Source organism: Condylura cristata, unplaced genomic scaffold, assembly GCF_000260355.1.
Source record: "Condylura cristata isolate star-nosed mole 26May11 unplaced genomic scaffold, ConCri1.0 scaffold00030, whole genome shotgun sequence".
Taxonomy (NCBI): Eukaryota; Metazoa; Chordata; class Mammalia; order Eulipotyphla; family Talpidae; genus Condylura; species Condylura cristata.
Window position 1 is genome coordinate 7,479,569 of NW_004567131.1, and position 26,822 is coordinate 7,506,390.

A 26,822-nucleotide genomic window follows, 5' to 3' on the forward strand; every position below is an offset into this window, starting at 1 on the left:
AGAAAAAAACAACTGCAAACAGATGAGGCAAGCTAAAGTCTGTGTTTGTTTCATCTGAATCTGGAATGGGCGCTTCTCCACTGTCACCAAAGCAAGCCCTGGGGTGAGAGGCAGGTCACTCAGACGCTTTAACCTCCCACAATACCTCCCTCTAGTTTAACAGCACATCTCCTTAGGGAGTGGAATTCTTTTTTTTTTTTTTGTCTATTTCTCAGATTATTTCTAAAAGAAAGGCATAAATTTCTCCCTAATTTTATTACTTTGCAATCATTACATTTGATTACCTTTCTTTAATTGACATGGTTTTGCTGGGTGAATCAAGGATGCCTTCCATGGTTGATGCTTTAATCTCTCCTGCAGCAAACATGGCACATGGACTCTTAAAGGGTTTCTCCTGTGCTTGTTCTGAAGGATCTTGCTGCTTCCAGCACACAGAGGTTGCGGTTTGCACAACACTTTTCCCAGAAGCCGCGTCTGTCTGCTCATAAGTAGGATCCCCAAATTCTGCCGCTGGAAAGGGAAGAAGCCTGGTCAGCACATCCTCCTCCAGGCAACATTCCTCCAGCTAGTCACTCCCCACCCCAACAATCCTGCACTTGGAGTTCATCTGGAGGGTGGGTGGGCACATGGCAAGTTTCCCAATCCACTCAGATTTATGCAAATCAGTGCCATGTGAGAAAACCAAATTTCCCAGCAGGTTGCTCCACACAGCAAGTTATTTTGGGACAATTAGCCTTTTCCTATGTGAACATGGAAGCTAGCTTTATCGACACACAACTGCAGGCTTCTTCTCTAAAACAATACTATTACATTTTAAATGTGCCAGACTCACGAACTGAAACCAATAATTTACACTCCATCATTTATATAAGTGCAGTCTGCATAAGAGGAATGCAGCGAGTCTGGCAATCTAGAGACGAGGGTTCAAGTACTTATTTCCTGTGCTTACCCAGGCCTGGACCTTTGAGGTCATGGACGTGCAAGAGGGGCCAACACAGCTGGCAGTTGACAAGGCTCCTTTGTGAGAGCTAATGCATAAAGTCATCAAAAGCCCTGATCAAGATGTGTGAAAGATTTTCAGGTATTTTTATTGCTGAAAAATGTGTTAACTCACTGTACAGTTCAGATGTAAGAGATTTAAGAAGTCTGGAGGAGAGCAGGATCCATACTGGACATTCAATTAATGCTAGCTATAAACAGCTTTCATAATTTAGGTGAAAACATTCACAAACACATACAGTCAATCAAGCTGATACTAAAAATGCAGCTGTTTCTTACACTTGAGTAGCAGTATTAACTCACCTCCTAGCGAAAACCTCCTGTGTGAGCCATTCTCCGTGTCCACCTTCTCTTCAAAGGGCTGTCTGTCCTTCAAGTCGGGATTCCCTTGGGAAGTGCTTTTAGGAGTGGAAAATTCCTTCAGTTCATCAGCAACACAGGTAATGGGAGGACCGGGCAGCTCCAGGCTTCCCTTTCGGAGAGCAGCTTGCCTAGGTTCTTTATGGCTGTCTCCTTCCCGAACTCTGTTGAAGACAAGGTGAGAGGACTCTGTGTCCTCAAAGGACCCATGCTTTCGAGCACCTCCATCTCCATCAGACCATACTCTCTTGCCTTCTGTTTCTCCAGATTCTTTCAACATCCCTTTGCTCCCTGTATACTCTACAGAAGGCTGCCAGGCCTGGGATTTCTGAGCAACTCGAACTGGAGTATCTGAATTTTCTGTCACAGAAGGGGACTTATAGTCAGTGGCACTTATTTGGTCATCCACAGAAGGCTTCGTGCGAAGATCCCCCGCGTACATCGGAGTGGCTGTTGACGCCACGGTGGACACAGACGTGTTCACAGTAGGTGAGAAAGGAATGAGCTTTCCACTCTGCACCTGAGAGGACACAGTTACACATCATAAAAAACTGATATAAAAATATTGTCATCATAATTCCCAGCTGATGAATTGCCAGATGGAAATACTATGTTTGGTACAGTTTTCCTGCTTATCAGGAAGTCAATCCTAGGCAGTTACATTATGCATCTCATTAGTCCGAGTCATCTGGAGAAAAGCTGGCCATGCATCCAATTTTTCTTACAAAATGGACTGGCTCCAGATGATGTTAGTGAGCAAATTATGAAAATAAGAGGAGAGAGACATGGTATGGTTATCTTTCTTTGGAATCAAGTTATTACCAAATCAACTACAGGAAAGCGCTTACAGGCAGATCACCTGATTATATCATTAAGCTAAGAGTAAGGCTGTGATTCCCCAGTTTAAGAACATCCACGTACACTCAAATCCGGTTACGGCACACCCACCTGCTCCACCTCTACCAGGGTGACCGGCTGAGTCTGATAGCGAGCATTCATCCTTCTCTGCCGCACGTCTATTCTGTTTCGGGTAGAAATGGCTTTTGAGACTGGCTGGGACAATTTGTTAAACAAGGCCAGCTTCTCTGCTAGGCTTAGGGTTGAGGAATCAGGTTCACCTTGTTCAGTGGAGTCTCGGCTTTCATTTGCCTGCTCTCTGGCTAAAGCCTTTTGGTGAGCAGAAGCCTGTAATCTGAAAGGGATATAAAGTCAGTGACAGATTAAATGCAAACAAAAGCCCACAACTCATTTTAGTCATTTTTTCCCCAGGATCACTTTTGAAGTGTGCTTTTTCCCTTACATTTAAGACAGGTGTAGCAACTGCTTGTTATTAAATGAGGCAGTGAAGGGCAGAGTAGGCTAGAGACACTAGTTTTACCAATTTCACAAGCAGATTTTTAGCTCTGAATTATTTCTAGACATTGCATATCGTGTTTACAATACAATGAATACAATTAATATTAATATACAGTTGAAGTTAGCTGCTTGGCTATAGCTTAGCTTAGAGAGTGAATTTGTACTGCTAGAATCAATAATCAGTAAGACAAAAGCATTACCTATGGTTCAGACATTAACTGAAAATGTGACTCAGGAGGTAGCCTTTTTACTTTAAATAACTAGAAAATAATATAGTCAAAATAATATAGTCTGTCAAAGCATTCTCTATAACACAGTCTTGATTTTCAATGATTAAATACCAGTGGGTTTAATTTTCAATTCTTTCACTGCTTCAGTCAATTGTTTTCTCACAGGCTTCTACCAGTGCTTGAAAAGGTACTTAAATCTACAATTCCCAGTGACTAGTAAAACATGAGGGTCAGGTGATGGTAAATCCCTCCAACGTCCAGGTAGAGATGAAAGGTTAGACGGTTACTGTGAACCCTGGAAGGTTCAATTAAATGTGCCTTCTAACAGTGGCAAATCCAGTTCTCAAGCCCAGGAAAAGGTCTACTCTGCCTATCGCCCATCAATCACTGATTCACAAGTTGTCACAGACAAGATAGCAGCGCCACCACCGCAGGGGGTTATGAGAATGGCAATAAAGCAACCTGAGTCTCTGTGACTTTCCTGGGCTTTCGTGACCGGGGAGTGATGACAGGGTCCCCCAAAGAGGACCCTGCTCTGAGTTGTGCCAGTTTTATTTATGCATGGTCACTTTACTTCTATTTCTCTTATTTTAGACTCTGTGCTTTGGCCCTTATCCATAAAGCAGCGAAATGATTTATATGTTTTAAGGGCCTAATTTTAAGACACAATAGTAAAATAGCTAAGCTCAGGTACTATAAGGCCTTAATGTTCCAATCTGACAATAAAATAGCAATGTCTCGCTATCCATTAGGAATAGGACTGTTTTTAACATGGATTTGTGATTATGAGCATTTTTTAGAAACTGCACATATCAGAATTTCAACATTCATGTTAATGCCTATTTTTCTATTAATCTTTATTAAGCACTAGTATTTTAGATGAAGAATGAAATTACTTTGGGATGTCATGATCATGAAAGACAATAGCAAAACAAATGGATAAGTGAGTTAGTGTGATCCCAGTGGCAATACTTAGTAACGGGTGGGTGAAGTATTTTCTCATGCAGGCCCTATGAAGTTACCAGTGATAACACAAATGCCATGCATTCCGAGAATAACTCATTGCACTGACTTGCTGTCAAACACATGAGAAAGGCATTCAAGATTTTAAGATGCATCTGCCTTCTAGAACCTTTGCGCTCGATGCTGCGTGCAGCTATTCTTTCCGGTACCTGGCAGGCTGCACAGTGCTCTTAGCTATAGTGGGACAGGGAAGTCTTGCCATTACAGGGTGGGTGGCCACAGAGCACGAAGCAGGGATAGGTTCACTTTAAAAGCAGTTGCCAAAGAAGGAACATTCATAAGGAGAGAGAAGAAAAGAAGCATTAAAGAAAGCAAAATTTTCAGTTCAAAAACGTTAAATCAAAATATTTTAACAAAACTGTTTGCTAATGACTTTGGGAACATCACAAAAAGAACTTGAAAAGCATTTGCAAACTTAGGAAATAAGAGCCAGAGGCTTAGCCCAAAGTAAATAGAATAAGAGTAGGTTTTGAACTCGGAAGGGGCTCTTCTGTCTTTTGGAATAAATGTCTAGTTTATAAAAATAATTCTCAAAAAAGCTAACCTCAAGCATCAGCAAATCAGTAGATTAGGCCCACACTTTACAATGTTGTTCTCAACCATTTTTTTAAAAAAATGAATCAGTGTCCTTCTCTGTGTAACTTCTCAGTACTTCAGAGTGGATTTAGCAAGTCTTACAAGGTGATCATTTTTTATTATTTACTATTTCAGTCTCAGGGTAACTACTTTGTATTTTTAAAAACAAACAAAACCAAGCAAACTGGTTAGCTAAGAGTTCTTAACAAATATAAGATGTGCTTGTCCACAATGACACCAAGAAGTTGAGAACAACCAGAGAAATATGTGAAAGCAGTAACCTAACAGTAGGTTTAAAGGTGCAGGGCAGAATATAAAGCCTCTGGGGAATCAATAATCCTGGATGAGATGAATTTAATTTTTCCAGGATGTATGTGTGTCCTGGGGGAGCACAAAAACAATGTTCAAAGAACTCGTATTAGTCTTCACCTGATGAAAGTCACTATCTTTCAATGAGGTACTTTGGGAAATTCATTTTGAACATACTGGAACATATTGCTCAAAACTGATTTCCCATATTTGAAAAACCATCAAACTCACAATTAGTTAGAAAATTTTCCTTGGTGATAAATAAAAGCAAATAAAAATAACACCTTTTTGAGATACACACATACATAAAATTTTTTGCATGAAATGATAGCTGGGTTTTGCTTGAAAATAATGTGGGAGGAACAGGGACAGGGCAGGGGAAGGCGGGGAGCGGCACTGGCCAGAGTCTAAAGGGGTGACGGTAGGGGTGACTGCATGGGTTTGCAGTATTAATCCCTTTTCTTTCATGTTTTAAATTTCACATCATAAGAAATAATTTAAAAAAGGAACAGAGGAAAATAAACATAATTCCTCTTTAGGAGTTTTCTTTAGGAGATACTGAGGTGTTTCTCGTTACAAAGTTCAGAGAAATTTGAAGAAAAATCCCTAAATATCAACTTCTGTGGCTTCTAATAAACAATCTCCTGATCGCCTCATAAGTCCTCAAATGTTTTTTAGAAACAACATTACAGCCACAGACAGGAGGCCAGGAGGGAGACTTACGTGGCGGCGATGACCACCTCCTCGGTGGTGACCGGCTGGGTGTGAGATCTGTCCTGCAGGCGCCGAAGCCTTTGCTCCACGGCTGCATTTCTTGAGCGTCGCTTGGGAACATTCTTCTCATCAAATGATTTTTCCATTTCCTAAAGCAAGATGTAGTGTAGAATCCTTATAAATTTGGGGAAAGAAAATGGGGCAAAATGTCTCTCTGGTCCCCTAGCAGCCACCCCCAAGAGTCCTGTATCCTCAGCAGAAGCCCACACCTGTGCTGTCAGCTGGTGGCCACTCCAGCTAAAGACTCAGAGAGAAGCCCAGGAAGGCCAGAGAGTGGTGGTGACAGAGCCAGGTGCAGGAAGGACACAGGCACAGTGAGACCCCTAGCCCAGGACCTCTCCACAGGGCCCTCAGCACGCCTTACCCTGAACAGCAGCCTCTTGGCAGCAACACTCAGCTTGGCTCGCTCATCTACCTTTTCTTCATCTGTAAAAAGTCACAAAATCAAAACTGAACATTATGGGAAAATGTAGGGTAAGTCTCTGAAAATTCTTCCAAGGCTGACTGGAAAGCCTTTGAGTATTTGAAGGCTATACTGAATATTACAATATTGGCAATATTTTATTATACTAGATAGATAATGTAAAAATGACAAAATAGGTACGTTAAGAACTACAAAAGAAAAGTACTAAAATTACAAAATTGGCAATATTTTTCCCTCTGGGGGGGAACCTCTTCTGCTCACCTTTTCAAGGAAAAGGTGATGATTTCCTTTGCAGCTGACCAAACCAAACGGTCTGGGACAGTAATTTTCTTCTATAATATTTGAAAAATTGAGATTTAAGATACAATTTATGGAAGAGAATTCTTTTCTTTACTGTTGTTAAAGAGAAGCAGTAACAAGGAAAACCTGTTTCTTTGGTTCAAATCAATTGTTTTCATATTATTCACTCTAATTCCTTAACTCTCACAACTAAGCAAACACACTTCTGAATCTCTCACCTAGATTTTATTATATTTACACACAGAAAAGCTGCAGATAGTAAGAAATTGTCATGTCCATAATCTCATACTCTCAAAAGCAAACATCTTATCATTTAAATCTGAGTTGGGTGAGATGACAGAGGAAAAAGGAAAATTACTTGCCTTCAGGCATTGGCATTTCTGATTTTGAAGCAGACCTGGAAAACACATTACCAGATAACAACGACAAAAATTAGCCGGTGGGAGTAATTTACAATGTTTTAAGTAAAAATAAAAGCACTACACGCTCTAAAAAGAAAATCACCGTAGTAGTGACTTCAGTGACTGTGCATGTTCAGTTGTTAGCAACACTGTGAAGTAAGTGTGCACACAACCCAATCAAGCACACACCTCTTGGGGAAAAACCAGTTTCAAGTATAATTTTTAAAAAATAGTGATACTTTTTTTAGATGAGCCTATGCATCAACATGTGAGAATCTAAAACTCAAATACAGCAAACAGACACATAAAATGAATATAAAATCCCTGAGTTATTTTCACTGTAAAATCTGGTGCATACTCAACTTAGATTCTGATTTAACATGGGCATAAAACATTAAAAACTTTAAGTAAAGACAAGTAATGTTTTCTTCTTAATGTCTTAGCACAATTTAAAACTACATCATCTGTTATAATAGACAAGGGTCTTAAAAGATACATTTACTCCAGCCAAGTACAGATTAGAATGAAGAATTGTGGAATCACCACATCCCTTTTATACAGCATCAAAACCATCACTGTAGTAAAAATCCTGTATGATTTTTTTCAGTTCCTAGGCCATGGAGCTACACATACATATGCCTACCTATCTGACTCCTTTCGTTCTGCTGAGGTTATAGGTTGAGTTCTAAATCTCTCAGAAGTTTTCCTACTTTCACCAGGAGAAAAATAGCGTCTTGGTTTCCGGAGCCCTCTCTCCTGTTCCACACTGGTAGTCAAGCCAACTCCTTCGGTTGACCTCTCAAACCGTGATTGGCTTTTAGAATCATAGGTAGAGTATATACAGAAGAGGAGACAGGAAGACAGAAAATAAGAACAAAGCAAAGTTTATGCATCTCAGTGAGTCAAGGCACAGACACTGCCACTGCGAATCCCACTGCATGCCTCTATCATGCATGTAAAGGAGGTAGAACATTCCAGAGCCCCAATCCTCTACTCCCCATTAGTAGGCGGAAGCAAAATGGTAGTTTTTGAGCCATTTCCTGGATGGTCTGCCCTGCACACACTCGTGAGCTAAGCTTAATATGACTCAGTGCAGGATATCATACAAGTTGAGCAGTGAATAATCCTGCCAACGACGTGCAAGTGACACATCTGAAAGACGTTTGAAACATCACCTACAGTTTAGGTTTCTTGCTAGAAGTGGCAGACTCCAGAAATGCATGTCGGAGCTGGGCAACAGAGACCCTTGTATCCAGCATGCCAACCTCTGTATGGGGCTCCTCAGCTTGGGAACTTCTGAGCTCCTGAGTTGAAGCTGGGTCCTTACAGTTCAGGGCCTGGAGCTGAGGGGGTCCCGTGTAGTCGGACAGGGATCGGACGAGAACCTTGTGCTTCTTCATAGTTGTTTCTCTTTTGCGACCTGTCACCCTGGCATCCTGGGACACAGGCTCACTCTGAACATATAATACCACTTCGCTCCTTCCCGTTCTCTCAGATGGCTGGTGCTGAGCTTGTGACAGCTGCTCTGCTTCCTTTTGTTGTTTCAAGGTGATTGTGCTAACAGTGGTTGTAACAAAGCCCTCATTTCCAGAGGGGTGCTGGTGGCTTCTTGATAATCCATGAGTCTCCAAAGATGACAGTGTTTTCCTGCTTTTCTCAACAGCTTCAGTGAAAGGCACATCTTCATCTGCTTTGGATCCACTACTATGGAGAACTGGGGTATCCCTTCTCTCACCTTCTAGATCACCTTTTATGACATTCTGGGTGGCTGATCCCACCCAGCTGTACTCAGATACATTTTCTGGGGTTTCTGAGGTCACCAGCTTGGCAGTGTGAATGGGATCTGCTGACTGAGTGTAGCCCCGAATCTGCTGTCGGGCAGAGCCGGATGCCTTGCTCATCACCCTCTCGAAAGCCGAGTTCTCTGACTGAAGGGATAGGTAATGGACTGGCACTGGCTGCTGTCTCCTCTGAGGTAAGGACTCTGGGGCAAGTTCAGGACTGCTGCGAGCACTTTCCTCTTTCACCAATTTTTCTCTAACTTTAACTCTTTAAGAAAGAAAAAGGATTTAAGTTGCAATGTAGAGTAACTGTTACACAGGAAGAAAGCATGCTCAGGGCAGAGAACACTATTGGATGAAAACCAACTCACAGAGAGAAAAACTTGTAAAAAAGAGAATTTTCTGGTTTAATGTCAGAAATGCACCACTTGCTAAGTGATGTTGATGGAGGTAAGTTTTCAGATGTATGCCAATGGGATACAAAACTAATTCTACTCTTTAGAAAGCTGGGAGGAATTTGAAGCAATGCTGGAAGAGAATGGATGCCTTCAGGCTCACTGAGAACCCAGAGGCTACAGGAAAACTCATCAATATTCACTCCAACATGCAGGAGGGCACACGAGGCTGATGCTGAGTCAGCAGGCCTACATGTATGGACTGTGGAGGTAATGACCCATATACACCTACTGACCTGATATAACTTGTTTCCTGGAAAGGTAAGTGCATTTATGACCATGATTATCATTACCATTGGTATAGAACTCAAGACACAACAATCACCCTTTGTCAAGCACCCAACTACACTTTCACGAGCTTTTTCATGCAATGCAGACTACATTCATTCATTCATAGAACATAATGCTAATTTGGACATCACTATTACTCATAATTGTAGCACCAAGATGTTAGAGAAAAAGTATTTGTTGAAAGCATTAATGAACAGGATGTTTTCTCCCCCTTTGGAAGTGCTGTTATGCCCATAGTTAAAAACTAAACTAAAGAGGTATTGTTCTGATTGTTTCTTGGATATTTAAGTATCTGAGAACAAGACTAAAATTCATTTTAAAAACTACAGGCTCTGCAGAAGCAGAGTCGCTCTAAGGCCGTTGGCTGTGGGACCTAGACACTCAGTTCAAAGTCTGGCTCCGTCAGTCTAGCTGTGCGGTCTCAGGCAACTCACCTGCCTCCCTTGCTATATTCTGTAAGTGGAAAGTATGGTGCAAAAATGTAATATTTGAAAAACACATAGTTTTGGGCTTAGCAAAGAGTAACATTGCTAACAAGCTCATATTTTTCCTTTTTTTTGAACTATGTAGATAGAGAAGGAGGAAATGAAAACTGTATTACTGATTGAGATTAATCTCTATAAAGTAAAGAATGCTTTTGGAACAGAAAAAGTTGTTTCTCGGGAAATGTAAAATTTCATTTGTTTAAAATTAATCAGCAGAAATATTTTTATTAATTTCCTTAAATGACAAATACTGCCTGGAAAAAACTCTGCTAACTTTTATCAGCATAAGCTATAGATGCTATGTATATTTCATTAAAGAAAAATCAAGGATGTATAAAGGGCAGTTCCCATGAACAATTCAAGGAGAAAAAAGGCATATTGAATTATTTTCCCTACTGACTAGTCAGTGTTGGAAGTTTTCATATTTATAAGCTTTGTAAATCAAAAGGAGACTGAAAAGTGGCTCAAGTTCTATGGAATGTGTCTTTCTAATCAGAGACAATGTTGTCCTCAGTGGAGAACAAAGTGACTGTTAGAAACTCAATATATGAATGCTTTGTCCTGCCAATGACTTACTCATTCTTAGTCCTTCCGCCTCTCCCTGCCCCCAACCTTAAAAATGAAATGACAGGGGTTTTTGTCTACTTTTAAAACCACACGCCTTAAATCAAACTGTTGAAAATTAACTTCTGGTTTAGAAATGAAGAGACATGAAAACACAGCAGCTGGGAGAGCTAAACCGAGGGGAGTGTGGAGTGCTGACATGATGGGTTCGTCAGACTCCAGAGCAACCCAAAGTGCCCTGAAACTTAGGTCCTCCTGGCTCCCCTCCTTCCACTGGCAAGTATGTGAGTTGGTGAGAAAAAAGAAAAGCAAGAGTGAAGTTAAGAATTATCAAAAAGAGGAAGTCAATGGTGGAAGATGAGCTACTATTAGCAGGAATTAAGGCAATTGTAGAGGAAAAGAAAGGACTAGAAGCTAAGTCCAACAGCCTATTTTGAACACATGGTTTTCAAACACATTGCCATTTAAAAAGAGGGGGAGAGGAAAGTTAGCATTGGGTGACTGGTGAGACAGCAAAGGGGAAGTACAAGCACTTGCTAAACATAAGCCAAGAGTTTCAACTTGGGTTATACCTGGAAGGCCAGTTGATAAGTGAAGGTGTGTCTCCTTCGGAATCTTTCTGGAGAAACCACTCATGTTTGGGTTTCCCGGGACTATCATGTACAAAAAACAAAACTTCAGATACTTTCTATTAAAATGTCAACATAAACACAGACTTGACTATAAGATCTAAAGACTTTTGTTAAGTAAAGAATTATCCTGTTTTTTGAAAATAAATAAGCACATTTTGCCACAGGTCACTTATGGAATCTCCAGGACATTGGCTCATTCCTAAAATGCAGAGATAAATGATTATATCTAAGAAAGTTTCATTAAGAAAAATGTTTTCTCAATAATTCAAAAAAAGTATGTATCTGTTAAGTTATATTCTGCCCACATGCAATTCTCTTCTAAGAAGTTTGATTAGAAATATACAAGTTAACTTCCATTTGCTTATTTAAGGTATGCTGGTAAATAGCCACATATGAAAATAGTGTCCATGCAAAACAATATGTATGAAATAAAGGTAATACACAAAAGAAATTCAATAAGATCATATATTTAGTTGTTAATAGACAATGTCTTTTGTCTTTATCATTGAATAATGATAATATTATTCAATGATATTAATAATTATTATTATAATAGTTTATTTTTACATATTTTTGTGCATTTTTCCATCTCAGTTGCAATCCCCTTGGGTTTCCCATCACCAAATCACCCATGTGCCATCACCATAGTCCAACAACCAACATAACAGTTACCAATACTAATTGTGATTTATCTGAAAAATCTTTATTCAATTCCTACTAAGTACAAAGCATCAAGCTAGACTCTGAGAAGTAATCAAGGTGATTTAGGCATCGTCCAGCCTTTAAAAAGTGTATAAATTGCTAGGTAAGATAATAGATGATTTACATGCTCACTCTTCAACACACAAATAAAGCATAAGATTGAATATGACAAAGTAATTACACAGGCTAAAGATGTTTTAAAGAACAATCATATATAATAAAAATGTTATGGTAACTGTGTAAAGCAAGACACAGGATGAAAATTTAAACTCCTAATCTGCATTCTCTAAAATGCTAATCTCACATAATTACACTAACGCTCAAGTACTTTGTATAAACTGTTTTATAAACTGTGAAGAGCTGTGAAACTTTCTGAACATGAGATTCATTGGTAAGACTAATATTTGGTCTTAACTCATCAATAATAAAAATTGATGAGGACCTTATTTAGGAATATGTTGAATCATCATTTGTAGAATGGAAATGACACATAGATACTAGGGTGTTTGCTGGGCTCCATTTATTTATTAAAACTTAGAGAAGGAGTTACTACTATTACCATGGTACTGATTACTCAAACTACTAACCTATATTCTCTTACAGTGTAGAAGGAAAAAATATGAAAATTATATGTGCATTTTGATGGAAACATAGCCATTTTAGAAGACAGAATGAAGAGTTCTTGAGTAGTAAAAAGGTGGAAATGCAAGGTCTTCTTGGGGCAAAAATCAGAGTAAACTTGTGAGATAAGCAATTTTTTCCCTGTCCTCAGCTAGTGTCAGTGCTAAATACCCTAGTCCAGTAAGAGGGCAGGGAGAAGACATGCACAGACAGGCCTGAGACATGTGCTGAGCAGGCTTTCTGGGATAGGTCAAGCTTCCATTCGCCAGCTGGATTTGGATTTCCTTATCTCTTATTTAAGATTTTACCCATCCTTCCTAGGGTAATCTTGGGACTCAACTCCTTAGCCATGAGACTCCCCTATAATCAGGCTTTCAGGAGCAGAGGCTGAATTCATAAAATTCCAACAGCAACCAGTGGTTTTAGCTCAGTTATCATAATTCCTACTCACAGTTTAACAGTTACGAGCAAACTGTTTCCAGGACATATATAAAAATTCCAACTTTAGGCAGAGCCTTTAGAATAAACATGAGCTACTCCACATGTGTTCTGATTGCTGCTGGGGGACATGAGTAGACACCTGGCTCACACCACAATGGAGATGAGCGCGCCACAGCCTGCGGGCTAGTTCAGCTGACGTTTGCACCAAGAAGTGTACAGCTTCTTTATAGGTTGTGGGCTGATAAATGATTTGCAGATTGGCTATTTCAAGTAGCACTGGTGTAGTTGCTGATTTTTTTTTATTATAATAGTTTATTTTTACATATTTTTGTGCATTTTTCCATCTCAGTTGCAATCCCCTTGGGTTTCCCATCACCAAATCACCCATGTGCCATCACCATAGTCCAGTGCATTTCCCTCCCCCCACTGTTTTTAATCCCATTCCCCACTCCACCTCCCAAAAATGTCTCTGGTATATAGCTGTTCATAATTATCATTATTTTCTCGCCTGTTCCATTATATTCCTGCTATGAGAGAAACCATCCAGTATTTTTCCTTTTCTTTCTGGCTTATTTCACTAATCATGATCTTTTTCAGCTCCATCCATGTTGCTGCAAAAGACATGTGTTTCTCTTTATTGGTTGCTGAGTAATATTCCATTGTGTATATGTACCACATCTTTTTAATCCAGTCATCCATTTTTGGGCATTTGGACTGTTTCCATGTCTTTCCAATTGTGAATAAAGCAGCAATAAACATGGAGGTGCAGGTATCTTTTTGAATCAGTGCTTTTTTGTGTGTCTTTTGGGTAGATACCAAGGAGTGGGACTGCTGGGTCATAGGGAAGCTCCATGTTTAGCAGTTTGAGGAACCTCCAAACAGTTTTCCAAGTTTGCTGATTTTTAACAATACATAGAAAACAGCAGAATATTCATTCAAAAATGATACATTGAGACATAGGGTATGTACTGACACTAGGAAGTGGCTAAATGACTGGAGATAAATGACTAACACAAGGCATCTACCTCTCTTAAATACTACTAAAGCAAAGCTCTGACTGAGGTCATCTATATCAACCTTTCAACTGGCATAATGCCAGTTGGCATATTCACAGTACAACATTTAGGAGATCTGACAATTGTCACAGTCCTTTTCTGGACATGTCAGTCTTTCATAGGATGATGGGCATTTCAGCGGTCTTTTTCCTAAGATATGAGGTGCATATGAAGTTGCATTTTTGAATATGAGCTATCTCATTTGGTTAATGATCTCTCTCCTCTTCCTTTTTGGCAGAATCATCAATCAAAAGCAGAATGATAATGTTAGAGCTCTCTGTGTAAAACCAAGCTTCAGCTTTTAACTCTTTGGTAAAATGACAATCTGATAATGAGCAGATAGACTGATCTGGGAATTTTAGGCACCAGAGAATGTGTAAAAGAATCCAGAAATGATTCTAATGTCTATTAAGACAGAAAGAAGTTTTATTAAAACTTGGAAAGCACTACAACCACTTCAGTACGAGTTCAATCCCCGGCCCTGGAGGTGATCCACATGGCACAACAGACCTCTACTGACCCATCCACTGCTCCCCTCAGCAGTGTACTACCTTGATCTGCCTGTTCTGCTCCCCACTCTGTCTCTGGTGAAGCCTCTCACTGTCCCTGCTCCTCTGGCTTATAACCCAGTTCTGTATGAATACATAAATAAATCTTAAAAAAAAAAAAAAAAAAACTTGGAAAGTTCAAGAAAGCAGGGCAGATGGGAAGGTGGACTCCCTGTACATGTCTCATTTGTCAAAAGCCCAGTTAAAAGAAAAGACCCAGATGTAATCTGATCACTGAAGAATACAGATGGACAGTATGAATACGCTATCAACAGGTCACTTTCATTAATGTACCTCAAGCTTGCACTGGCCATCTTGGCAGTCACTTAAAGAACTTGCTGTCAATTAAAATTCCTAGGTCAATTTCCCATGAACTGCTGTTAAATCAAGTTTCGCTGATCCTGAACTTGTAAACATTTTCCCCTCTCTAAGTACAGGACTTTACTAAATTTCATCTTGTAATTTCCAATCACTGTTCCAGGTCCATATGCTCTGCTGTTTCCATGCTTCAGTCCTCTCACCTATCTCTCTTGTCTCCCTTCCCCATCCAGCCTTCCCCCACCGTTCTTTCTGCATCAAACATATTAACAATCCGCCTTCCAGAAATCTGGTCATTGAATTACTGCTACCTTCCAGATTATTTGATGAGATGCCAAATGTGACCAAATTCATGACAAAGCCAACCTGGAAGCAGAGACTGCATTATCTCATACCTGAGTCACTGCAACTACCACTTCAGGGTCCTCCCTACCAGGAGTCATTTCTATTTCACATCACTCCTCCAAACTCCTCCAACATCTTTCTAAAATACATGATCAATCACCCTTCCAGTACTTCCCATAATCCACAGGCACAAGGCCATGGCTTGTTGTAGGCACTCTGGAACGGGTGCCCACCTGGCTCTCCCGCCTCACACTGCCCGTCCCTAGGTCTGTACTGAATGGCTGTGCCTTCATGCCTGGCCCAGCCTCCTGTACTTGTCTGATGTAGATCAGCTAGAACACTTCTCCAAGGGAGAGGAATTGATGCACTATCTTTATATTCCTGTAGCATGAGCCAACCGCAGGATCTAGAACCTATCTGCCCACCTCCTTGTGTTGTAGTTATTTCTCCTACCTTTTTGGTTTGTTTCAAATGCTCTGGTCATCTAGTAGCACAATGTCTGGCACTCAGTAGGTAGTTTTCCTGAATGATGAAGCTACTGTAGAACTGTAACCCATAAAATACCTTTTAGCTGAGGAGTCGCTGGGCAGATGCCTACTAAATTGGAATGCTTTTAGAAGTACATGTTTTCATTTTGTTTGTGAGGATGAAGCTTTTTTTTTTTTTAAAGATTTATTTATTTATTCATATAGAACTGGGGTACAGGCCAGAGGTGCAGGAGGGTGAGAGGCTTCATCAGAGACAGAGCTGGAAGCAGAACAGGCAGATTGAGGGAAGTACAATGCTGAGGGGAGCAGTGGGCAGGTCGGGAGAGGTCTGCCACGCCATAGGGATCACCTCCAGGGAGGGAGGGAATCGAACTCATGCGCAAGTGGCTTTAGCTTCTTAGTGCTGCTGCACCGCCAGGGAGGGCCCAAAGATGAGGCTTTTAAATAGCTTTTGTAAATTCACATATACTGCTTCTATAATACTGCTGGTCTTCTTAAAATTTCTAAACTTCAAAGGGAAAAAACCCCCAGCATTCCCAGCTATGGAAAATGGAAATGACACAAATAGCAAGAGGAAAGTAAAATGGCAGGAACTCTGATGGAGTCAGGGAGCTCGAGTGAGGAGCGATGATGGATAATCAACTCACTTTTGCCACAGTAGCTATATAGTCTTTACCTGGTTACTTAAATTCTTTAGTCTTTAGGGTTTTTTTTTTTCCCCATAGTTAAAACCAGTATTTTTAAACTCAATAATCTCTAAGTTTCCTTCTGGTCCGAAGAGTTGCAAATTATTTAACATAGAGAATCTCGTTTGAGGGATCTTGGGAAGAGACAATTCTCCATGGGCGAAAGTTCCCTCCACTGGGAGAGGATTATAGGGCCTGAGCATGTGCACCATGAGACGTGAGCTTGGGTGAAACAGAACGTTTTTATGATAAGGCAACGGTTGGCAGAGAACTATATTCCCAGGAAGTAAGTGCTTACCCTTTTGATAGGGGACAGGAATTGCCCTCGGTTTGTATTCAATACAACCAACAATTCAACAGTAAGTTTTAACTCCTCATAACCCTTTTTGTCAACAGACTACAAGTACTTCCTGCTACCAAAATAAAGTGAAATCCAGCACAATAAAATCAGTTTTACCTTGTGGGTGTCCAACTCTAATCAAACAACAGTTCCTAATCATAAACAGCATTATTAAGGTGACGGTTGGTGACAGTAGCATCTCATTAAAATTAACAGTTTATTGGCTTAAAGTTGTTTATTTGGAAAACTGTTAAGGACTGCTTTGCATATGTGCACAGAAGTATGAATGGGCAAGGGACTTGTGCAGAGGCAACACTGCATTTACAGTCTGGCATGCATTTGGATTTTTATACTAGCAAGTATTTTTGGTGACATTCATATTCAATTCAATATCAGAAACTGATACTAGAGAGTTGGAAGAAAAAAAAAAAGAGGCAAAAGCTAATAGGGAGGGCAGATGATTGGGTTTCAGGAACTGAAAGGTTAGAACAATTCTATTCCAAATACTAGAATGAATCTGTGAGGAAGTCCTAGAGGTATCTACTGTTAGAGTGGACTCTCAGAGATCTTTGTTTTTGACAACATTCTGCCCGGACTAGGGGCACACCCTGAAGAGCCTGCCTGTCACAGAGATAGGAGCTGAAGATAGGAATGCTGAGAGTCAAGCAGAGTCAGCATCGCTCCTTGTAGATATTTCTATCACTGTTAAACAGTTAATTCAAACCGTGGAAGTTTGAAGCTCTAAAGACATGTTTGGGACTCAATCTTGTTATTAGAAAATGAGAAATACAATCAAACATAAACTACAAAAGCACAGCATTATCCCTTTCCTTCTGAGTTAGCTATAATTTCATGTTACAGTTTTCCAGAAAAGGCTCATTCTGGAGGGTGTCTTGATCTAGCCTTCTGAGCCAATCCCCCAGAGCTCTGTATCACAGGAGCCATGCCAAAACCATCACTACCGGTCACAGATCTCCCTGCATCAAGTCAAGTTTCAGCATCAGCTCTGCATGATGGACATCAGCATTTTCTGGCCACTAATGATGTAATTTACTAAGTGGATGAAAGATAGTGACAATCTTGGTAGCGTAAAAAAGAAAGAAAGAAAGAAAGAAAGGAAGAAAGATTGATTATGGGTTTTGTAGCTCACTTACAAGAAATTAGGTGAGTCACAGCTGATGTAGAGGAAAAACAGCAGCTGTAGGACTTGAAGTAGTGAGTTCCATTGAGAGAAACAACCAATAAAAAGAGTCTTGGGGATGATTTTAGAAAAACCAAGAAAGAGAAAAGGCAAATGTTAAAGAGAGGTGAGAAACACAATGAAAGAAAGGTCTTGAGCATCTGTTCAGTTGATTTTTTTTTCAGTTGATTATTTTAAAAAAGAACACTGAAAACAAAAAAGGACAAGAATACAAGATTTCCTGTTTTGGTAGGAACTGTTTTGATATTGTGGACATTTAAAAACCCTATCGCCTATTATTTCTCCAATGAGCCAAGACCTGGACAGAATGACCAGAACACCCATACTCTAGCCCCCAGAGCGCAGAGAAGACATGGGCCTTCCCTGCATTAACAAGAAAGTCTGGCTGAGCACTTACCTGGATCGTGCCTCAGTGGGAAAAAGTGGGTCACCAGAGGAGAGGCTAGCGGGTCCCGAATGCCGAGGAGAGGAAAGGGGCACGGTAGGTATTTGCTTTGGGGACCTTGGCACATCACTGAAGGAGCAGTCTCCCGTGGAGAATGCGAAGGAAGTGGAACTCTCAACCTTAGGGGCCAGGTCCTGGGCTTGCTCAATGGTGCTCCGCTCTTGATCTCGTCTTTGATTCTCCACGTTGAGCAGCACCTCTGTGTGGGACACACCATCACCCCCATGGAGCCCACAGTCCTTCGATTCAGCCGCATAGGTCCTGAAGCCCATGATCTCAGTCCTAGAGTATGAAGAACTTGAATCTTTGCTTGCCTCTTCCCATTTGTCAGTTTTTCCTCCCCTTTTCTCTACTGCATCGGGGTCCTTCCTGGACTTGGCATACCGAGCTGGAGATTCAGAGTCGACTTCAGAATCCAGAGTTAGCCCATACCTTTCTGCCAGCTGCCGTCTCCTCTCTGCTTTGTACCTTGCAATCCGTTCAGCCTTGGACTCAAGCCCCTGGGTGTCCATGGCACCTGAGCCACTGGATGAGTCACCATGGATGCCTGAAGTTTCTGTGCAGTGCTTGGACTGAGTCTGCTTCTCTAAAGAGGAATCAGAAGTGTCTTCCTCTTCATTTGATCGGCCTACAAAAGATCACATGGATATTACATTTTTCAAGTAAAGACACATTTAGTCTTCTCTGCTCTACACACAATGCACACTGAAGTGCCCACATTGGGAAGGACCATTTTCTCACATGCCAGTGACCAATGACTTAGCTGGGGTGCTGAAGACCTGCAGTGAAAACCACGAAGTGTGAGTGTTTCACAGGTCCCCCAATCTGTGAAAACCACATCCTCAATTAAAGCTCAGTCCCCTCACTCTCGGGCACTGCCTTCTTGCTGGTCGGCGCTTATTCCCTCTTATTTACTTTCTTTGCTTTTGAGTTTAATAAATATTTCATGTGTGAGGTCATAGGACTAGTTGAGAGCCCTCTAGAAAAGATAACAAATAGCAAACTTCTGTAATTAGACAAGTGACAGGTTGTGGTTTCACAGGATCTGATAGTAACCATAACAATAAAGACACATGTCAATATTCACCAGGGTTGTTTTTCCTTTCTAGAAAAGTAACTTTTTCCAACTAAAGCACTCATGCTTATGTAGAATATGTCTAACAGGAAACAGAAGAAAGTAAAAGCTCAAATCGCCATAATCACTAACCTAAAATAATGAACTGGTAGTATGCCAAACATTTCTGTATATTCTCTCTTCTCTTTATATAATTTTTTCTCTTTTTTGTACATAAAATAATTAATCTTATATAACATTAATGTACTATATGTAAAACATCTACCTATATTTGAAGATCTATATTTTGAAGACATTATTTTTTTTAAGACTTAGTAATGTTCTATCCACTAGCCATTTTACAGTTAACTTAACCTTTCTCACATTGCTGGATATTTAAGTCATCCCTAACTTTAAATCAGTTTGATTTTTGATTACCACCACAATAGCAAAAAGTAAAATAGTTTAACCAAAGAACACTTCATTTTAAGTTATCTGCTAATTTGCCAAATTAATTTATATAAGATCTGTATTTACAATTAAATTTTCAGTATGTGCTCTCTACAGTTTTAATTTAAAAAATTTTTCCTTTGTCTATGAGAAAATGAGAGTAGATATATTTTGCAATTCTTTATTATTCATTTGCATTAACTACTATCTCTTCCTTCTGGCAATACCTGATCAAGCTTACTGCTCTATAGTCTATTGATTCATAATGTCATTTTCATTAGTTGGTGTCAACTTTTATTTTATTATTTTTTAAAGATTTATTTATTTATGCATACAGAAATGGGGTAAAAGCCAGAGGTGCAGGGGCGGTGAGAGGCTTTACCAGAGATAGAGTGGGGAGCAGAACATGCAGATTGACAAAGTACACTGCTGAGGGGAGCATCGGGCCGGTCAAGAGAGGTCTGCCAGTCTCTGGGACTGGAGATCGAACTCACACTGAAGCAGCTGTGACTAGCTTGCAGTGCTGTGTCCTAACCCATTGTGCCACCAGGAAGGACCTAGTGTTAACTAGGTTAAAAGGGAATATGATCCCTTTTTCAAAATCTTATTCATGAGTATTTTCAAACTCACTTGTCTAATTTTTTGTGAAATCCTTACATTAGATTTTCTTTGGAACACAGATACTCTTATGCAGTCAAATAATTGAGGTGGTCATTTGTAATTTCTTCAGCTTTTTCTGGGCTTTGGCTCTTTCTCCATTTAACTTGAATGAAATAGTCACCTATGTTTTTATGTTATTGCTTTCTTAAAATTAATGATGTGGGCCCTCCCTGGTGGCACAGTGGGTTAAAGCACAGCACTAAGAAGCTAAAGCCACTTCAGCATGTATTCGATCCCAGCCCTGGAGATGATCCACATGGCGTGCTGACCTCTCCTGACCTGCCTGCTGCTTCCATCAGCAGTGTACTTCATCAGTTGGCCTTTTCTGCCCCCCACTGTCTCTGGTGAAGCCTCTCACCACCCCTGCACATCTGGCCTATACCCCGGTTCTGTATGCATAAATAAATAAATCTTTAAAAAAAATAATGATGCGATTAACTGGAACTTATTTTTATGTTTGGTAGGAAATGATAAGAAGGATATGTCCTTTCCCTCTCTCCACTGTTTTTCCATGATCAGAACACCATTTTATTATGTAAATTTTCCTTTTCTCACTAATGAGTGATGTTATACTAGGGTAAATTTTGCCAATATAAATTTTGGTAACTTTTGTCTATTCTTGACTTTCCATGTGTATAATTAAAAAAAAAATTAGTTCTCTAGTTTAATGACAATAGAAGCTCATAAAATGCAGTGATAAGAAAGTTGATGCATTATGGAGTGATACTTACAGCCCTCTCTGAGGAAGAAACTAGAAAATCAGGTTATAAAAAGCTGCAATAGAGAGCAACAGGAGCAGGGACAGGCGTGGAGAAAACAGGTTTAAAATAGTCACACTGCCCCTAACAATGATGCTACATAATCAAGGGAAGGCTAAGTCACTTTAGACATGTTTAATATTAAATAAATTTGCAGCAAACCAAAAATTCCATGTATTAAAATAACTTAAGTAGATGTTTACTGCAAAGTCCTAACCATTCTAGGTCTGTTCTTGGTGTTCCCGTGAGAGCAGTCCTGCCTTATGCGGGGCACGTGGGCCCTCTATTTAAACAAACAAGAAGAGGAACACACCTGTTAAATGAGAGAAAATGAGTACCAACTGGTGTCACTTGTGTTAAGGTCTTTGTCACCAAACTAAAACTTATTATGTAACTTACAGTTTTAGCTTCTCCCAGGCATGTGACCTTTAACTGGCCAATCTGGAATTACTTGATAAGCAATAATAAAGTAATCTACCTGACAGACCCATGGGAAAAAACAACCTTTTCTCTGCCTCCTTTCTGCCTATGAAATCCTCCTTCTCATACATCTCTTCAAAGCTCTTCCTGCTTGTTAAGAGGATGCCCAATTCATGAATTGTTAGAAAAGTAATTCCACAACTAACTTTACATGGTTGAAAAACAGCAAACAAGTGAATCTGAAATGTTCTCAGGAGGTGTTATGCTATATATAGAAAAGCCTGAAGAATCCATCAAAAATTTGTCACAAACAATAGAGGAATTCAGCAAGGTGGCAAATTATAAAATAACATAACAAATCCAAGCCTTTTAAACACAAACAACAGGAAACAAAAGAAATTAAGAACAATTGCTTCAAAAAATTCTCTAGAATTTACCTGTGAGAATTACAATATGTTGTTAAAAGGACTGAGACAGTAACATAAGGAGAGGAATGAATATTCCATGCCCATTGATAGGGAGAATCAAAATAATTATCCTGCATACAATGACATACCAGGTCAATGAAGGCCCCATCCAAATACCAGCAATCTTTTTTTAAAGAAAGTAAACAAAACAGGTTGAATTTTATTGAAATATGAACTCACAAAAGGCTTCAAATTGCAAAAGCTATGCTGAGGAAAAAAAAGATGAGAATCAGTTATATTACCTGACTTCAAATTTTACTACAAAGCAAAAGTATACTAAAAACAATAGGGTAATGGCTGAGAAATAGATACATGGGCCAGTGGAATCAAATTGAAAGCCCAGAAACAAATCTATATTCATACAAACATCTAATTTGTGATAAAGCAGCTATGACCATACACTGGGGACAGTCTCTAGTAAATGGTGCTGGAAAAATTGCAAAGTCACATTTAAAAGAAAGATCACTTACTAGCTCCATACACAAAAATAAACTCCCAGTGGATTAAAGATTTAGATATAACACCTGCAATAATGAAACATGTAGAAGAAACATGGCGATATGTTCCATGATATCGATGATAAAGATATCTTTGGTGACTCAATCCCGATGGAAAGGAATCAAAACCAAAAATAAACCATTGGCATTACCTCAAATTAAAAACTGCTTATACAAGAAGGAAATACAAGATACTTAAAAAGACATCCTATTAAATGGGAGAAAATAGTCACACACTATGTAACTAGCAAGGGGTTAACATGCAAGAGGTATAAAAACACACAACTCATTTAGTATGGGCAGAAGATAGGAACAGACAATTCATCAAAGAGAATATCTAGAAGGCCAATACAAGATGAAAAATATCCCTCATTGCTCCTCAAAGAAAGATGCAGGTGAAAACCACAATAACATACATTTTCATGCCTGTGAGGATGGCACACATTAAAAAGACCTCACTGGCAAGTGCTGGACCTTTCCAGGCAAAAAAGGACCCGCTTCCAAAACCGTTGGTGGGAGCTTAAACCCGTGTAACCTTTATGACAGCCATCTGGTCTTACTTTAAGAAGCCCAGAATGGAAGCACCATACAACCCACCATTCCCACTCTTGGGCAGACCTCCAAAGACGACAAAGCCATCCATGCAGAAAGCCACAGTTCCCCAGTGTCACAGCAGCACTAATCACAATAGCCTGTACATGGAAGTTGCCGAATGTCCACTGATGGCCTGGGTCAAGAAGATGTGGTATATCCACACCATGAGTACTATATCACTTCAAGAAAAGGTGGGATGCAGCCATTCTTGACAAAATGGCGGGGGGTTGAGAAAATTATGTGTGGTCGGCAAGTCAGAATGACAAAAACAAATACTGGACAAATGTATAACAGACAATTTGAAAACACTTCCATAATCCAGTGGTCATCAACAAATACTATGAAGGCTCTGAGGTTAGTAAGGATTTTAATGAAGGGAAAGGGGCAAAGGTATATAAGGAAAGTGGTGGGGAAAAAATTCACAGATGACTACTGAAAATTGTAAAAATTTTTGTGTTTGGATCAAAGGATTAGTGGAAGGTTGATGTAAAAGTAAATAAATAAATGTACTTAGTTGAACTGTTTTTTAATGTATCTAATTTAAACCTTTACAAAATAAACCTCTACTACAATCTCTGTTGAAGAAGTGGTCACAATTCTGGCCACCCTTGAGGGCCCCAGGCGAAAGGGAGTGGTTATGAACTGCTCACCAGTTTGCCAAGGAGACTTACCTCTTATGCTTTGAACTAGAGGAACACACTGGCATGAGGAGGCAGAACTGACTGTGTTATTGAGGTTTATAGCAAATACATTTATTATCATGTAACTTTACCTACATAATTCATTTTTGTGGAGTATATTGTTTTCTAGTACTAATAGACAAAAGGGCGCATGGAGCCCCCCGGGAGCCTGCCGGAATGGGGTGGCCAGGCTCCCATGCTCACCAGTGTGGGGGCTGGCTGGATCTGTGGCCCGCATATATCTGGGTGTGTCTTCTTCCAGCAAGCGATGAGTGACTAACCCTGTGCAGCTCTGCAAGAGGATAGGCTGGGCATCGCTTTCAATTCCTTCCAAGCGCCTGGCAATTCTTTCTTTTCTGTGCAAGACACCAAGAAAGGCATAGTGAGCAGTGGGAATCAGTCCTAAGAGAAAACTGACTATTGCTTTGCCAAGCTCTTCTACTTCTTAATTACTTATAATAAAAATAACTGACCTTTTCATCTCTAAAAATTCTTTTCTCTTTGGTTCAAAGATTTTTCTTAATTCTGCAACTAAAGCAAATAAAAAATATAAAAATATAGCTTAGTATTTAGTAGCCAGTATTTATTCACTCATGCAAAATTTATCCATCCACGTCCATCCATCCATCCGTCCATCCATTCATACATCCATCAGTTTATCCATCCATCCATCCACCCACCCTCCCCTCCCATCCACCCACCCAGCCATCCAACCATCATCTATCCAAATCATTGAACTCATATTTCTGTTCTTGGATCCCACACAAGTGACACAAAAAACTGACAAAAGTTCAGGCTTCTGTAGAGATTGTCTTCCAGTAAGGGAGGCAGATGCCATATGAATGAGTATATACCACCATCCCCTCTTCCCCTTGCACACATCACAGGTTAAACTAAGAAGTAAAATAAAGGTAAAGAGAGTGATAAGAGTGAGTTTTATTTCATCCACAGAAGTCAGAGGAGGCCTATCTCAATTATTTTTAAATTTTATTAGGTTTAACACAGCAGTTTAAACTTTTCATTATGGAAAAATTCAAACATCTACAAAATTTAAAGACCCACCCCTTGAGCCCCTCATGGCCATCAGCAAGCCACAAAATCATGAACTCACACTACTATGTCTATTTCATGCTGTCATTTAATCTGTCAAGTATATGCAACTATCTGTTTGTTTCCAATTACACCTAATGTAGCATATTTGGTTAAATACAATTTAAATGAATAGTGTTCCTAAGTCTTCCTTTACAGCCTTTTGCTGGGAGGAAATGCTAACAATAGTCTCCTTGCGATAATTTAAGTGAATGGTGGGTATAGTAATAGCCCTAACTCTTCTGGAAATGCTGGATGATCAGACAAATATTTTGCTGACATTTGGGTTTCATGTGATACTGACCAGAAGAATATTATGAAGATGCCACACAACTGTTGTTGGGGAAAATGTGGTGGAAGATAAAAGTCCTCTCTTCTTGCCTCCTCCTCAGTAAGTGAATTCATAAGGGTTCATTTGAGTGCCTCCTATTGAGGACCACGGAAGGGGCGGAGGTGGGAAGCTGCTGGTAGCCCCAGCCCAAGGAGAGGGTATGAATACATGGAATTCAATTTTCAACTGCTTCATTTTTCAACTGCTTGTATTTTTTTTTTAAAGTGGACACATTTAGTCATAAGTCAAAACGACACACACACATTTTTTATATTGTCTTTTGATTATGTTCAAAGACAGGAGTCATGTTTTATTTTAAAATGATGGCTACCTTAAAATTTTAGTTGGACTGACTTTTGTTAACAAGAGTCGGCTTTAAAAAGGTCTCTCTCCGTTGGCCTCCCAAGGAAGCAGAGCAGCTGGAGGCAGAGGCTGCTTGCTCGGCAGTGTTAACGAAGTTCCTATTTAGAAGTCAAGGACACAATAATAAAGGTGCATCCTGTTCTGCCTTTTGAAGAAGTTTGGCTAATAATAGCTTAACAAATACACTTTAATGAGATTATGGTGATAAAACTTTAATGGGAGGTTGTGTATTTTGAAAATATTTTCAAGAATAATAAAAGCCAAAGAGTATCAATTTAATTGTTTAAACACCATACAGGAGAAAGGAATTGTAATTTTTACAGGACCGCTGAAGAAGCTATTGAAACCGCAATCCAAGTATACGCTGAAAGGTGTGTCTTAAAATAGTGCCTCAAACTCGTAACCGAGAAACAGAGTGCATTTATAGGGTGCTGACCATAACAGCACTTGCCTTTTCTCCGCCAAAATAATTCTTGCTAGGTTTGCTATGGTCTGAATGTGCCTTCTCCCTAAAATTTGTATGTTGAGCTCCTAGCCTCCCCAAGATGATAGTTCTAGGAGGTGGGGAGCTTTGGGAAGTGATTGGACTTTGCCCTCACAGTTGGGATTATTGAGTGACCTTGTAAAAAGGAGCTCCTTGACCCCTCCCCTCCCTCATATGAGGGAATGAGAAGAATTTGGCTGTCTGCACCCCCAAAGAGGGTCCTTACCAGCCTGATCATGCTGACCCAGCCTCTGGAACTATGAGCAATCCATTTTTGCTATTTATAGAAAGCCCAGTCTGTGATATTTTGTTATAGGAGTCCATGTGGTCTAAGACATAGTAACTATCAAAATGTGAATGTGCTACACACAGAGCAACGTGCTACCTCCATGAGGAAAGCTTACGATATGCTTTTTGTGCTAACTTGAGACTGAAAATCTGTTCACTAAAGTTTTAAATTTTATGTATAAACTAAAGACATCTTTAAAAACTCCAACAGCACACTCTCCTGCTCACCTGGGACTATGCAGGAGTTTGTTTTTAAGAACTTTTTTCCCTTTGCAAAGCATCTGTGGCAACTCAGCTGCCTGCCTATGCCGGTATCTCTATTTTTTTTTTTTTCTTCTCCTTTTCCTGAGAATGCTGTCCTTTTAAAATATGGGGAGACAATTCCAGCAGTACAATGAAAAAGCTAAGCAATATGTTGCTTTCTAATATCCCCTATTTCCCAACTTGTCAACAGAACTATCAACAAGGAGATGATGCAAACACTCTACCCACAATAAACTGTACATTTCCTAGTGTCATTACAACTTGCTTCAAAAC

General features: G+C 39.8%; 1 protein-coding gene and 1 long non-coding RNA gene across 6 annotated transcripts in view; both read right to left on the reverse strand.

Moving 5' to 3' along the window:
- Positions 1–24,236, reverse strand: part of SVIL (supervillin) — a 75,172-nt gene extending 50,936 nt beyond the window's left edge. The window contains exons 1-13 of one of the 5 annotated variants that reach the window (XM_012731338.1): positions 24,204–24,236; positions 23,935–24,086; positions 18,103–18,778; positions 10,901–10,981; positions 7,932–8,801; positions 7,396–7,566; positions 6,714–6,748; positions 5,992–6,053; positions 5,577–5,716; positions 4,118–4,213; positions 2,308–2,551; positions 1,303–1,879; positions 285–510 (exon numbers count right to left, since the gene is read on the reverse strand). In XM_012731338.1, the coding sequence (XP_012586792.1) occupies positions 285–510; positions 1,303–1,879; positions 2,308–2,551; positions 4,118–4,213; positions 5,577–5,716; positions 5,992–6,053; positions 6,714–6,748; positions 7,396–7,566; positions 7,932–8,801; positions 10,901–10,981; positions 18,103–18,778; positions 23,935–24,086; positions 24,204–24,211 (3,338 nt within the window). In that variant the 5' untranslated portion in view covers positions 24,212–24,236. The remainder of the gene's footprint in view (positions 1–284; positions 511–1,302; positions 1,880–2,307; positions 2,552–4,117; positions 4,214–5,576; positions 5,717–5,991; positions 6,054–6,713; positions 6,749–7,395; positions 7,567–7,931; positions 8,802–10,900; positions 10,982–18,102; positions 18,779–23,934; positions 24,087–24,203) is intronic. The other 4 variants (XM_012731334.1, XM_012731335.1, XM_012731336.1 and 1 more) reach the window with 4 other exon arrangements.
- Positions 24,237–24,242: 6 nt separating this feature from the next.
- LOC105854237 overlaps positions 24,243–26,822 on the reverse strand; it is a 135,286-nt gene continuing 132,706 nt past the window's right edge. The window contains exon 6 of the long non-coding RNA XR_001145939.1: positions 24,243–24,261. This is a non-coding gene — a long non-coding RNA (uncharacterized LOC105854237). The remainder of the gene's footprint in view (positions 24,262–26,822) is intronic.